Here is a 15,641-nt window from a genome sequence, read left to right on the forward strand (position 1 = left end):
GCAACTTTCTTACTCACTGGCGTACCGCTAGTGTTTACAATTGCAGAGCCCCTGCAATTTACTGCTTTACCACCGTGACTTGAGGCCAGGCTATGGATGGCACTCAGGGAGTGGAGGGCCACTTCTCAAGGCAGCTGTCAGACTCTCCCAGTGCGCAGTCCTCCCTTTCACTGAAAGACTGCAGTTGTGATTCCTCCCAACTGCAGTCTATCGGTGCACTTCCAGACCCTTTAATTGGTCGGGTCAGTGGATTCTGATAGTGGAGGAGGGAAGCGGACCATGCAGTACAACAAGGTATGTGAGTATGTAATTATATATATGGTAAGTTATACTGTATAAGTTGTACCGGCTGCACATATATAGTAAACACCCAGGTCATACCAGCATGATCTATATCACTATAGACACGAAATGTATATATACAGGAGATACCTGTATACGTAATAATATACAAGTATCTTCTGTATATAATCATATATATACAGCTGGTATATAGTATACATCTCCTCTATATAGTGATAGTAGTAATTATTAGAAAATTATAGCCCCAGTGTTTCTGGTGGTGCAATGTGCCACACAGCTCTGCAACATGTACACGTCACACACACACAGCTTTGCTACATACACATCACATACACAGCTCTGCTACATGTACATCACATACAGCTCTGCTACATACATTTTTATCCCATAAACAGGGATCACAAGCAGCACAGCAGAGTCCTGCACACATGGATTGCCCCCTGGTCATGTGATCCCAGACTCCTCCCACACAGGTGACTGATCACATGACAATGACATCATCACAAGTGCTGTAAGCACACGACTGCTGTCAGGCTCTGCATGTTCTATGTTCTAGGACCTTTGATGACATCACCATTATGTGATCAGGGCGTGGAGCATGTAACTCACACAGTCACTCACGGACAGGTAGTCGTTAGTATTTTGATAGAGCATGCCAATATAACCTGTGTATCTTTTGTATATAATTATATATGTGCTGGTATAATCTGGGTAGCTCCTGTATATAATTATATGTGTATAGCTAGTATAAGTTATACCTTTTCTGTATATAATGATATGGAGCATGCTGGTATAACCTCGGTATCTTCTGTATATAATTATATGTGTACAGCTGGTATAAGTTATATATCTTTTGTATATAGTAATATGGACCATGCTGGTATAACCTGGGTATCTCCTGTATATGATTGCATACTTTACACACAATTTAAAAATGCATCGACAATCTGCATGCAATTTTCATAAATTGCATGCGTTTTTTTTTTGTTAAAACTGCATGTGTTGTCTAAAATCCACATGCAGTTTTTACTAGTGTGTGCAGTTTCTTAAAAATGCATGAATACCACATGCAGGTTTTTTAATGTGTTTTTTAATTGTGGTTCAAATATGCAACAAAAAAACATGAACAGCCTAAGGGGCTACAAACAAATTTTCACATAGTCCAGGAAGTGAGTCATGCTTGGAAAGCTTATGCAAAGGGGCTGGATCATATATGAAAACTACACAGAATGTCCACCTCACACACGCTGCTCATAACACACAGATCAGATAGATTCCTCTCAGTGTATAGGCAGATAGGAGAGAAATTTATCTCAGACTGTATGTGAAAATGTCACCCCACAGAATGTCCACCTCTCACACGCTGCTCATAACACACAGATCAGATAGATTCCTCTCAGTGTATAGGCAGATAGGAGAGAGATTTATCTCAGACTGTATGTGAAAATGTCACCCCACAGAATGTCCACCTCACACACTGCTCATAACACACAGATCAGATAGATTCCTCTCAGTGTATAGGCAGATAGGAGAGAGATTTATCTCAGACTGAATGTGAAACTGTCACCCCACAGAATGTGCCACCTCTCACACGCTGCTCATAACACACAGATCAGATAGATTCCTCTCAGTGCATAGGCAGATAGGAGAGAGATTTATCTCAGACTGTATGTGAAAATGTCACCCCACAGAATGTGCCACCTCTCACACGCTGCTCATAACACACAGATCAGATAGATTCCTCTCAGTGCATAGGCAGATGGGAGAGAGATTTATCTCAGACTGTATGTGAAAATGTCACCCCACAGAATGTGCCACCTCTCACACGCTGCTCATAACACACAGATCAGATAGATTCCTCTTAGTGTATAGGCAGATAGGAGAGAGATTTATCTCAGACTGTATGTGAAAATGTCACCCCACAGAATGTGCCACCTCTCACACGCTGCTCATAACACACAGATCAGATAGATTCCTCTCAGTGTATAGGCAGATAGGAAAGAGATTTATCTCAGACTGTATGTGATAATGTCACCCCACAGAATGTGCCACCTCACATACTCTCCTCATTTTTACCCTGAAAAGTAACGCCCCTTTTTATTCAAATTTCCTACCCAGACTGAAGGTTGCAGCCCCTTGTTATACTTAAAGGCATACTCCATCCCAGCAGTCCATGTCCACTTCCTTTTGTACTTTACAGCCTTTCAGTACATACGACAGTCAGTTTTATTCCTGTCAGTATATACTCATATTTCTAAATGCGTTTTGTTTTGCTGAGATGATAACTGTCTCATATATTGCGGGGTGCAGATATGTTATTAGTTACATAACATAGAAATGGTCATGCCAAATTTTAAGTTTGTGCAATACAGATGTGTGTTATTACATTACATAATCAAGTTGCAACCCTTTAAATTTCCAATATTTAGTACGCAAAGAATGGTCATGGCAAATTTCACATTTGTGCGGTAAAAATTTGTGTATTTATTTGTTGCATGGGGAAGTGAGAGAATCAGATTACGTATGTAAAATTTGAATACTATTTTTTTTTGCACTTAGAATTGAATAATTGAGTTGGGACCCAATACCTTTTCCTTTTTATGAAATAAGAAATGCTCGTGCTAAGTTTCAAGTTTCTGCGACATCGGGAAGTGAGAGAATTGGATTATGTACGTAAAATTTGGAGGCTAATTATTTTGCGCTTAAAATTGAATAATCGAGTTCGGACCCATTAGCTTTTCCTATTTTGGACATAATCTATGCTTGTGCCAAATTTCATATTTCTACGACATCGGGAAGTTGGAGAATTAGTGGCGAGTCAGTCAGTCAGTTAGTGAGTCAGTCAGTCAGGGCTTTCGTCTTTATATATAGATATAGATGCATTTGTAACTGTGTGCAGCACGGTTTAAGTATAGGTACAGGTGGGGGGAAGCCCAAGCTGAACTTTTGCACCCGGGCTCCTGAATCTTTAGGTACGCCCTTCTTCTTATTGATACTCTACCTGCAGATAGAAGTCTTCTCTTCACAGTTGAAATAGAAACTCATTTATTTTTGCTGCATAAGCTGTGCTTGAAAATTTTGTGCTGTGAGGCAAACTATTGCCTCTCAAAAACTTCTCATCTGATTTTATCATGGCCTTTGGTCGGCCAGACCTCTTCCTCTCAGAGTTTCCTGCAGCTTCCAAGTGGCTTTTGATGAAATAGGAAACTACTGAGTGCCACCTTAGCTTTCTTGGCAACTTCTAAGGGTTATAATTGTTTGTCTGCCTTCTTTAGTTAATTGCAAGAAAAAGGCAATGTCCTCTGTCTTGAAGAGCTAAACTGTCCAAATCCTGCCCTAGAGGATGTTGTAATGCAGTCTGTTCCAACACTGGTTATACATAATCAGAGGGCTTGAAAGTAATCTACAAACATTGGGACAAATGTAAGAATAGTTTGCAACTAGAGATGAGCGAATGTACTCGTTAAGGGCGATTTCGCAATTGAGCATCGCTATTTTTGAGTACCTGGCTACTTGGGTGAAAAGATTCGAGGGGCGGCGTGGTAGAGCGGGGGGGGGGGGGGGGGGGTAGCAGTGGGGAACAGGGGGGAGCTCTCTCTCTCACCCCCCACTCCCCTCTGCAACCCCCCGCTCACCCCCAGCGCCCCCGAATCTTTTCACCTGAGTGGTCAGGTACTCGAAAATAGCGATGCTCAATTGCGAAATCGCCCTTAACGATTAAGTTCGCTAATCTCTATTTGCAACCAATTTCAAACCATAATTTTCTTTCTGTATTGCAAAGCAGCTGTCCCTGATATGTTCCCAAAAAAAGGCCTTTACTTAAAATCATAAGTTCAGACTGTTGTTGCGCTTCAGGATAAAATTTCATAATATTTTTGTTTTAACCCCTTAGTGACCCCCCATTGCCTTTTTACGTCCTCAATAAGTGGGCTTTAATCCTAGAGGACGTAAAAACATACATCCTCTTTGAATTAAAGCCCTCTTAGGTGAGGACGTGACAGCTCCATGCTGTCGGTGCCCGCAGGTAGCCGACAGCATGGAGCTGCGGGCAGCCCCCCCCGGCAATGCGATCGGCGTTATCGCTATCCAATGGATAGCGCCAATCGCAATAAAGTGGAAAGAAAAGTAAATTACGTGGCCGTACGCAGGGTCACAGCCGGGCTCACAGCTGGAATCCGCTGCGGGCCTCCGCAAGCGGATTCCACATACAGCCGCGTGAGCCTGGCGTTATTCAGACCGCTACCTCTAATACGTATTTTACAAGAAGCCCCGGGAACGCTCACCTTCATGCAGTTCCAGGAGCAGCTTGTTGAGTGCCTTCTGTGTGAGACCGCTGCACCTCAGCAGGCTTACGGAGACTCACAGTGCGCCACTTTACACCCCATACCCGCCGCTGAGGTAAAAAAATACCCCCAAAAAAGCATGAGAGGAGGGGGGATACCGGTTTTATTGCCCCATGTGCCCATCCCAACCAGCCTCCGTAATTACCCCTGTCTTCGGAAATACCACACAGTTCACATTATTACTTTTATCTAAGATTTGGGGAATGCCAAAAAGGGCTCAAAGGGGGAGGGGGGGCGGGGAGGAATTTTTTAATGTGTCAATTTTCATTCCGTACAAGTGAGCAATGCGGCCTGGAATTTATTCAGTTGTGCCCTGCAATCCAACGGGTGTTCCCTCCATTACAGGCCTTGCCATGGGTCCTGTAAGTAGATTAGGACTACAAGGGGTATGTTTCTAAACATGGGACAAACGGGGGTATCCATTTTGGGGTGAATGTCTTCATTCCTATGTGCACTGTACAAAAAAAAACAGTTTTTAAATTGACAAAATTGCCAAAAAAATGAAAATCATAATTTTTTCCTTCTGCTTTGCTTAGATTCATTCAGTTGGAATTTATTCAGTTGTACCTTGAAATCAAATAGTCCTAGCCATGTTTCCTTTAAGTAGATTAGGGGTACAATGTGTATGTTTCTGAACACATTTTGGGGTGAAAGTCTTCATTCCTATGTACGCTGTATAAAAAACCAGTTTTTAAATTGACACAACTGCCAAAAAAAAAGAAAATTGTAATTTTTCCTACTGCTTTGCTTATATTTATTCAAAAATTGTAGGGTAAAAGTACACAGTACACCCTTAGATAAATTCGTTAAGGCCTCCTTCCCACGAACGGATTTCCGCCGCATAATTCGCGGCGAAAATCCGCTGCGTTGCCCGCAGCTATTAGGTTCTATTGAACCTAATAGCACAATGCTCACGATGCGTAATTCCAGCGCGGAATTACGCACCGCGATTTCTCCCGTCCTCACCCGCAGCATGCTCTATTTTCTGCGGGTGAGGACGGGCTGTACGCACTGACGGCTTCCATTGCAGTCAATGGAAGCCGTCCGTTCACGCTATCTCCCGCTGTAACCAGCGGGAGATAGCGTGAAAAAACGCTTTCCCGCCCACCGCCGCGCGTCATATGACGCCAAATGACGCGGCCGGCCGCGTCACGTGACACGGCCGGCCGTGCACGTGACACGGCCGGTGACGCGGCGGTGGTGGGCGGTGACGCGGCGGTGACGCGGCGGTGACGCGGCGGTGACGGGCGGGGAAGCGATTTCACGCTATCTCCCGCAGGTAAGTATAGGGGCTCTGGGGGGCGCCGTGACGGGCTTCACTGCGTAATTTTACGCGGCGGACCCCGTCACGCTCGTGGGAAGGAGGCCTAAGGGGTCTAGTTTTCAAAATGGGATCATTTGTGGGGGTTCTCTGTCGTTTTGGCTGCTCAAGAGTTCTACAAGTGGGCAATGGGGCCTAAATAAACTTCATGCTGAATTTCTGTTCTAAAGCCACCGACTACTCCTTTCATTTTGGGCCCCGTTGTGCATCCAGACAAAAGATTAGGGCCACAATGAGTATGTCTCTGAACACGGGACAAACAGGGGTATCCATTTTGGGGTGAAAGGCTTCATTCATGTGTGTGCTGTACAAAAAAACTGTTTTTAAAAATGACAGAATTGCCAAAAAAAAAAAACGAAAATCACAATTTTTTCCTTTTGCTTTGCTTGAATTCATTCAAAATCTGTGTGGTCAAAATGGGCAGTACACCCCTAGATAAATTCATTAAGGAGTCTAGTTTTCAAAATGGGGTCATTTGTGGGGGTTCTCTATGGTTTTGGACGCTCAAGAGCTCTACAAAAGTGCTATGGGGCCTAAAACGCCTTCAAGCAAAATTTCTGTTCTGAAAGACACTGCTACGCCTTTCGTTTTGGGCCCCGTTGTGGCCCTAATCTTATGTCTGTATGCACAAGGGGTATGTCTCTGAACACGGGAGAAACAGGGGTATCCATTTTGGGGTGTAAATCCTCATTTTCATATGCACTATAGGAAAAAAATATGTCTTTAAAATGACATATTTGCAAAAATATGAAATTTTATTTTTGCTCCTCTAAATTTAAATAATTCCTGAAAAAAAACTGTGGGGTCCAAATACTCCTGACCCCCCTCAGTGGATACACTAAGGTGTGTAGTTTTTAAAATGGGGTCATTTGGGGGGGTATCTATCATTCTGACACTCATGAGCTTTTGCCAACTTGGCTTGCTGTAAGAAAACAAAGTGTTCCTCAAAATGCTGAAAAGTAATGTTAAATTTGTAGGTCATCTAAATGGCTAAAAAAAAAAAAACACAAAAGTTTTTCAAACGTGCATTCAGAATAAAGTAAACAGATTGAAATATATATCTTATCAAAAATTTGTACAGTATGTTTGCACATATTTGAGATATTACAGTTGAAAATGTGAAAAAAATGACAATTTTCTCAAAATTTTTCCAATATTGGCACTATTAATAAATATACACAAATTCTATCGGTCTCTTTACCACCTAAATGAAGCACAACATGTGGTGAAAAAACAATGTCAGAATCGCTTGGCTATGCAAAGCCTTTACGGAGTTATGCTATGTTGAACGACTCAGTCAGATTTCCAAAATTTGGCTCCGTCACTAAGGCGCAAACAGGCTTCGTCACTAAGGGGTTAACTTACTTTTGAACTATTTGACATTTGTTGGACTTGAAGAGTTTTGATGCCAAAAATAAATGGAAAAATTGAGGTATTTTTAAACTTTTGACCGGCAGTGTATATCTAGGATAGTGCCCCAACTCCAGTCCTCACAGACCCCCAACAGATAAGTTTTAGGATTTCCTCAGTATTGCACAGGTGATGTAATTATTGTTGGTGCCTCAGGCATTGCCACAGGTGTTCTTGCTAATGGACATCCTGAAAACATGACCTGTTGGGGTCTGGGAGGACTGGAGTTTGGAAAACACTGTCCTAGGAGAATCAATGGAGATGCTGCCGATAAAAGCAGATTGGATACGATTCCTTCACCCAAGTCTTGTATATTTTTGGGATAGATATAAGAAACATAAAACTTTCTGATTTCATAGATGCAAAGGTATTTAATTGCATCTTCTGCTCCTTGAAGTCTTTCTTGACTCTGCCGATGGCACCAGTCATGGATGCTGTGTGGTCCATGGCCTCATAGTGATGAAAATTATTGTTCTTCTTCATAGATAATCAATAAGACATCAATAGCTTAGACCTTCCGGGCGATCTTCATCTCAGATGCCTTCAGTGAGTAGTATTGCCCTTTCCATGATTTCCAAGTCATTCCCTTTGCAAACTGGTAATTTCTTCCCTTTAGGTATAGGCCATTTAGGTTGGCCTTCTGACAGTTATTGTACCAAGAGGCTCCACTGTAAATAACTGCACAGTTACCTGCAAATTCATCTCTGTCATCATCTTGAGTGGAAAAACTCATCTTGTTCTGAGAATTCAGTGAATCTCCTGTTGAGGCAAGAATGTATAAGAAAGTTCATATTAAGAGGATTTTATTGTACAGCAAGCCTATAGTAATCTCCTACACCATCTTAGACCTTTGTAAGCATCAATGATTGTGGTATAATATCTCACAGTTTTGTTTTCGAGAAGACTTTTTCCCCTTCTACGAGACCATAGTTACTCCCTTAAAATCATATTGATCCCAAGAGAAGGCTGGTTATTACATTTTACTGATTACCAAATCATTTTGCACTGCAGCTCCAAAAAAGCAACTTGGTGGCTTAATGTAGACACTGCTGGGTTTTGTGGGTGGGAGATCACAGAAGTAAAGTGGTTAATAAAATGAAGGCAGCTGAAGCCTGGAATTTAGGGGTGAGAAAGTGGAGGACAAAGAGTGTAGGGTATCAGGAAAGTAGAGGAGAAGCCTTCATTTTCACCAGTACTTAAAGCAGAAGAACAAAGTCATCTCACGTTCCCAAAGATGTAGGCCACTTACCAATAGGTTTGTTGGAGTCACCCTCTTGAAATGCACCAATATACAGCTTGTACCCATCCTCCTCTGGATCAATGGCTAATGGTGATAGAGAAAAGCTGTCATAGGTCACGTATCGAGCATCATTATCAAAATCCATTAGGTCGATTCTAAGACGATATGGCCTCTTCTGAGTGATCATGTGAATGTTCTGCAGACCTGGAGATAATAGACAAGAGGGCTTGTAGTGTTTTCTCTTGTTATTTCACATATTACAGGATTATATGGGATACATAAAAGGAAGCATATCCATACCCAACCAGTATTCTCCATCTGCTGTCCCAAACCCGTTCTTGTATTCCTTCCAACCACGATAGAAGTTCACACTGCCATCAAACCTCTTCTGAAACACCTGAAGAGGAGGACATTGCCATTAAAAGGATGTTCAAAAGTCTGAGTAAGTTAGGAGTGGATATAATGAAAAAGAACATATAAAGACTTGCTAGAGTAAGACCCCTAAAGGATGATGTAGTGGGGTTGTGTTAGGGAAAGGTATCTTCTACCTATGTAAGTTAACAATATCAGAAGTCGCTGCCGTTACTCACCGTCCAGGGTCCTCCATCACTGGTCATGTCACAATACACTGGGACTGGAGGAAAGTTCCCACCACCTGGATATATCAGGTACACACCATCCACTGTCAGACCCTGGGCCGACACATCAGAGCAGTCACGGGGGCTGCAGGAATTTATGCAGCTATTGACTAGGAGTAGAAGACACATAAGGATGTCTTCTATATCAGTTCCAGCTGGAGATTTTATCACATTTTACCATAAGAAAATCTGAAGCCAGTTGATAAAATTCCTACACAATGCATTAAAAAGCAAATTTCATGATTCACCCTCTATGAAAAAAATGTCCCTTTAAATCGTCCACGTAATTATCTCATTCCCTTTTTGTCTTACTGGCTCACCCATGATGTTAGAATTGGATGACAGTTAGTAGAGATCCACCTTCATCACCCATGGATGATATCAAATTGCTCAGGGCTGACAACGCTCGTGTATGAGCAAGAGATTGTTTTGCGGTGTCCAAGTGGAAGGCTGGCCGTTGTGGGGGAGACCACGGGTAAACAAGATGGATTACACGGGTGTCTCTGCAATCTCTCCTAACAATGGCGGAAAGTTGCCTAGCTTGGTCGCTCACAGTGGAATAGGCAGAATGATTATAATAGCTAAATTAACATTTTTTTCACTTAGTACCTTTGAGGGTGAACTCGGTCGGATGGAAATGAAATGACTTAGATGAGTCCACGTAGCTTGGGGTGTAAACCGAAGGCACACAGTTTACTAAGCACTTTTTAACACTCTAACAATTAACAGTTCGTAGTGTTGCAGATGAGATTATGCAGTTGAACTTTAACAATGCTCCGAGCACAGAATATCACAAACAGTTTCTCGTCAACACTCTCTCTCTATTCAGAAATCACCCAGAAAAGAATCCCTTCAGTCCTCGTTATCTGCAGGATGCTTTGCTTAGGATTATTCAGTAGATAATGGAGTTACTCAGATATGGCCGCTTGCACTTTCCTTGACTTTTGTATTTAACAGGGGCTTGTACGACTCACTCTTCTATAGATGGTTCCCAGATCCTTGCAATCCACTTTGCACTTGTGCCGAATGCTTCCCCTCCATGTCCCCTCCTTGTGCCTCTCCCCTCCATGTCCTGACAACAACCCACAACCGTCTCTGCTCCTCCCCCTCTACCAATGAGGGAATTGAATGGCAAGTAGCCAATAGGAGCTAGCTGTTGAGACGCAGAATAGCTTTAGCCCATGAAGTAGGGGAAAGTCAGGGTCTCTCCTATCTACGATACCTCCTATGTTTAGCCAGGAGCACATAAGCAAGGTATTTCAGGACCAATGAGTGAGTGGCTATCCTCTAGTACCCTCCGGGCCACTACAGTTGAAGCACCTCTTACTAATGGTGATATAAATTCACTTGAAACAATAAATCAAAAAGTTAAGGATTTCAGCACCCAAATTACTTCTCTAGACATCGGCTCAATCTCATTACACCCATTGTTTTAGCTTTGCATGGAGATAACATCACTGTACCAGAGGAGTGATGCCATACTCACGATGAGCTTGGTTCAGAGGCGCAGAACGACTACTCTGCAGCAGTAGGAGGATGGTGAAATTCAGCAGGAGCTTCTGATTGGAGGAGAATTATGTTAATTAAAAAAAAAAAAATTAATACAGAAAAGTATTGCAAATAATTGAACTGTGAATCACGACATCAAACTGAAACAGAGGGTTACATCACTATGGATAAACCTCATTGGGGTCTGCAGAGACTGGTTATCACGGTCAAACGACATAAGTAGAAAACTCATAACCCAGCAAGGAGAAAGAATGGTATGTCGAGTGCTCTAACATTATATCACCTGTCCCCACGGAGCTCTGTACTTATGGTTAGAGATGAGCAAGCACCCAAATGCTAGGGTCCGCGCTATTCGAGTCGAGCTTTTCGTAAAATTCGAGAGCTCTACTCGAGTAACGAACCCCATTGACTACAATGGGAGACTCAAGCATTTTTGTATATGGGACGCCGGGTCCTGAGCTTTTTTTTCCCCTTGGTCTCTCTCTCTCTCTCACCCTCTCCCTCTCCCTCTACCCCTTCCCCTTCCTGCCAGACCCCAAATTTTCAAATGACGCGCACTGCTTCACGGTGGGGAGGGGCCAAAACAGGCACGTCACAGCAGGGAGCAGCCAAAAGCTGGGGCCGGGTCAAACACGATTTGATGCTCGTTCAAGTAACGAGCACTATCGAGTACGCTAATACTCGAATGAGCATCAAGCTCGGCAGAGTATGTTCGCTTAACTCTATTTATGGCCTTTTTCCAGAGGACGACGGTCAGACACAGAAGCATCTGAAGTTGTCCCAGTGATGATCATTCCTATGCAAGTACACTGGAACGATCATCGCTCAGTGAATAGAGGTGGAGTGGGCCAGCGATCTTTCCCTCCTACCCGCCTCCATGCACAGTAAACAGGTAGTTGTTCATAAGTGAACGACTGCCTGTTTAGATGGCAGATTGGCGTTTGAATTTTTTATGCCTGCACCATCCGAAAGACAGATGAAGTCTAGTTCGTCGTTCAGACTATGCAAGCATTCAAACTGAACAATTATTGTTCAGATTTCTGGACTCCAGCGAGAATCTGAATGATATTGTACAGTGTAAAAAGGCCCTTACCTTCATGATCGTGGATACTTTTAGACTGGCAAAGGCGCTCAGGTCTCTGCATTATAAAGGACAAGGTCACATGTCATTACGCATGCACTAGACCCAATATTAACTCAACGTGACCTTCCTGATAAGTCAGAGCCAAAGCAGAAGATAAATAGATCTTACTAGAATAGAGGATGGATTTTTGTATTTAAATTCCCTTCTTCTGTATTAATTTTTCACACGGGGTGCATTGGGGTCTCCTGGCTTTTCTGCCCTGAATAGCAGATCTGTCTAGTTAGTTAATAATATCATTGTCATCCAGATTTACCAGAAACAAATGGAACTAAGAAAAACTGAGCAGAGTAGAGTCAAACCTCTAGTTTCATTGGTAATCTGTCCGAAAACAATCGGCTAAACTTGAAACCAATGAAACTCGAGGCGAATATTTCCATAGGAATCAATGTAAATCCAATTAATTTGTTCTAGACATTCCAAAAACCACACCAAACCACATTTTTGTACAGTGTTTAGCGCAGCGCTGAACACTGTACAACGCTCCCATTCATTTCAATGGGCTGTTCACACAAGCGTTTTCAGCCCTGCATCATTCATTGAAATGATTGGGCAGCAGTTTCAGTGCTGCGGAAAATGTGGCACAACTTGGTGTCGTGTTTTTGGCAGCGCTAAACACCCTAGCTACATTACCTGAGAGAAGAAAAAAACAATACCCAACTTGCAGGTGCCATTGGTATCCCGGGGGCCACTCTCCAGACCTTTGTGTAGTCTGCTGAACACTTGTCAAGCTGGCAAAGCATCTTGCTAGTGACAGGGATTGAAATCCCTCGCCTCCAGCAAATGATTGCTCTGATTGGCTGAGTCAGCTGAGTGACAGCCAGCTCAGCCAATCACAGCCAGTGCTGGATGCTCCAATCACAGCCATGGATGGCTGTGATTGGAGCAATCTATGAATGGCTGTGATTGGACAGCAAGGTCACGCGAGGGAAGGGCGAGGCCATCATAAGCGAGGCCTCCCCAATCGGGTAGACACGTGAGGGCAGATGTCGTTGCCACACGTATGTAACTATTAAGCTAGCAGAGATACCCGGCGTTGCCTGGGATTAAAACTTGAACCAAAGACACATTAACATGGATTGAGATTTTAAAGAAAATCTGTGTTGCCAGTAGCAACCAATCACAGTACAGCTTTTATTTCACCTCAGCAGTATAAGAAATACCAACCAATCACAGCACAGCTTTTATTTTACCTCAGTTGTGTAAGAAATGAAAGCTGAGTTGTAATTAATGACCTCTAGAGTAGTTCCTGAGGGATGTAGTACATCTAGGGATCCGATTAGTGGATCAGTTCTATTTGTTTATTAGTATTACCCCTTTCCAATCCATTTATTTTTTCTCACCCATTCTCCCCAGCTCCAAATAAATTGGAGCTGGGGAAAATGGGTGAGAAAAAATACATTTTCCCTGCACCCTCCTGAACTGACAAGAGGGTGCTTACCTGTCAGACCTGCTTACCTGTCAGGCGTCTTCCGCATTCTCCTTCTGCCTCCCGACTCGGCGATCATGTGACCGCTGGGGTCAGGTGGCACATGGTGGTCACATGATCGCCGGGCCAGAAGACAGAAGGAGAACGCGAAAGACGCCGGTCAGGTAAGCAGGTCCCACAGTGCAGGCTCCCGGCTCGGCATTCATGTGACCGCCGGGGGTCAGGTAACACCGTCGGTCACATGATCGCCGGCCGGAATCTCTATGCATTACATAGCGCTAATTGAGCGCTATGTAATGTGTAAAGGAGAAGGCAGAAAGGGTTAAAAACCCTTTCTGCCTTCTCCTAGGGGGTCCTCGATGAGGATCCGTGCACAAGTGTATCTGCACCCGATGTGTCTGCTGATCGGGTGCAGATGCACTCCTGCACTGCAGTGCCGGGCCTACCCCGACATTGGAGCTGTGGAGGAAAATGATGATGTCGGGGCAGGCCCGACATTGGATTGGAAAGGGTTAATATAGAGACCTACATGGTTCCTGAGTTAGATCTCTAATTGAAGCGTGTCGAACCTCCTTATGACATTCATCAAATTCCAACAAGAGAGTCTTCTCTTTCAGTTGTATCGAAGCTCTGAAGTATGACTCTCTAGTTAGAGCATTTATTTTGTCTTTATGACTCAACTAGGGACTCATCCGACAGGCAGAGATATGGTTGTGCGAACGATTGGGCTCTGACTTTGATCCTGACCAACCACTTTATCGGATGCAGTAAGTATTAGTAAGAGGCAAATCTCTTTCTCTACCCGTATCGAAGCCTTGAAGTATTACTTTCTTTATCTGGTTAGGGCATCTATTTGTTATACTTACTCAACTAGGTACTCATGTAACAGGCAGTGTTAGGGTTGTGTGAATGTTGGTTCTGATCCTGATCCCCACCGACTGTAATATTGGATGCATCAGGCATTTCAGAGAGGCAAACCTTACCTAATGGGAGTATAGTGGACCAGGAGATTTGTGCACTCCAGGTTGCATACTTACCTTTGTCCTCCTATTTTGGTTCATTACGACTCAATCCTTGCTGCTGCCATTGGGGTAGTGATTATATGTTTATTCGTCTTGCTTGTTGGTATATAGCCCCCTGTTTTTATGTATTAATCATTACAAGTTAGGTTTTAGGGGTTCTTTTCTGTGAAGAGTTATTTTCAGATACTGAGTTCCCTCTGCCTTATTGACTTCTCTACCTAAATAATGAGTGGATCACCCCAATAAGGACGCACTTACGCTGGAAACTGGGGTACTCGCTCACCATGACCTGGAGATCCCAAAATCATTATCCCAATGCACACACTCCACCATAGAACAAAACACAGAACTTATCTTATTGCTAGAAGAAAACTCAGGAAGCGAAAGCATCGGATGAGCGACTGCCCACAGCTATGGTCTCCTGCATGTCCAGAAAGAGAATGCAAAAACAACTGAATAGCACAGATCCCAGTGGGATGAAGGATTAGGAATAGAGATGAGCGAGCATACTCGTCCGAGCTTGATGCTCGTTCGAGTATTAGGGTGCTCGTGATGCTCGTTACTCGAGATGAGCCCCACGCGATACTCGTCTCGATAAAACGAGCACTGACCATTGAATTCAATGGAGCCAGCAATACAGCCGGCTCCATTGAAAGCAATGGGCTGCCGGCGATCGCGGGATGAATTGTCGGGAAGGGGTTAAATATATAAACCCTTCCCTGCAATTCATCCAGAAATGTGTAAAAATAAAAAAAAATATATACTCACCTGGTCCCGGCAGACGGAGTTCAGCACGGCCGACGGCAGTCCTCCTGAACTGCTCTGAACAGCTGTGAGTAGTATTCAGCAGCCGGGGATTTAAAATCCCCGCCTGCTGAATGAGCTGCCTCTAATTGGTCACAGCCTGACCAATCAGAGGCAGATCTCACTCACACACCCATTCATGAATTTATGAATGGGTGAATGACTGCTGCCTCTCATTGGCTCAGCGCAGGGAGCCCTTCCCGACAATTCATCCCGTGATCGCCGGCAGCCCATTGCTTTCAATGGAGCCGGCTGTATTGCCGACTCTATTGAATTCAATGGGCTAACATCGTTCTGCCGGGACAAGGAGAGTATATATTTTTTTTATTTTTACACATTTTAGGATGATTTTCAGGTAAGGGCTTATATTTTTAAGCCCTTCCCGAAAATTCATCCCGCGCTCCCCGACATCCCATTGCTTTCAATGGAGCTGGTTGTATTGCCGGCTCCATTGAATTCAATGGGCTAACATCGTTCTTCT

The 15,641-nt window shown here is 43.6% G+C and overlaps 1 protein-coding gene across 1 annotated transcript; it reads right to left on the bottom strand.

Moving 5' to 3' along the window:
• Window positions 1–7,885: 7,885 nt before the first annotated feature.
• On the bottom strand, window positions 7,886–13,383 carry LOC136578025 (microfibril-associated glycoprotein 4-like). Its single transcript, XM_066577932.1, has 7 exons — window positions 13,364–13,383; window positions 11,858–11,903; window positions 10,742–10,814; window positions 9,208–9,365; window positions 8,918–9,014; window positions 8,627–8,821; window positions 7,886–8,136 (listed from the first exon to the last, which is right to left on the bottom strand). Exons 1-7 carry the CDS (start codon window positions 13,381–13,383, stop codon window positions 7,886–7,888), a joined length of 840 nt encoding a protein of 279 aa, XP_066434029.1.
• Between the last annotated feature and the right edge of the window lie 2,258 nt (window positions 13,384–15,641).

This window comes from Eleutherodactylus coqui, chromosome 8, assembly GCF_035609145.1.
Source record: "Eleutherodactylus coqui strain aEleCoq1 chromosome 8, aEleCoq1.hap1, whole genome shotgun sequence".
NCBI classification, from domain to species: Eukaryota; Metazoa; Chordata; class Amphibia; order Anura; family Eleutherodactylidae; genus Eleutherodactylus; species Eleutherodactylus coqui.

Coding starts and splice junctions, on each gene's coding strand:
- LOC136578025 (XM_066577932.1), bottom strand. CDS start 13,383: ATGCGGAAGACGCCTGACAG. Junction 9,366..10,741: donor GCCTCTGAACCAAGCTCATC/GTGAGTATGGCA, acceptor TTCTACTCCTAG/TCAATAGCTGCATAAATTCC. Junction 8,822..8,917: donor AGATGGAGAATACTGGTTGG/GTATGGATATGC, acceptor TATTATCTCCAG/GTCTGCAGAACATTCACATG.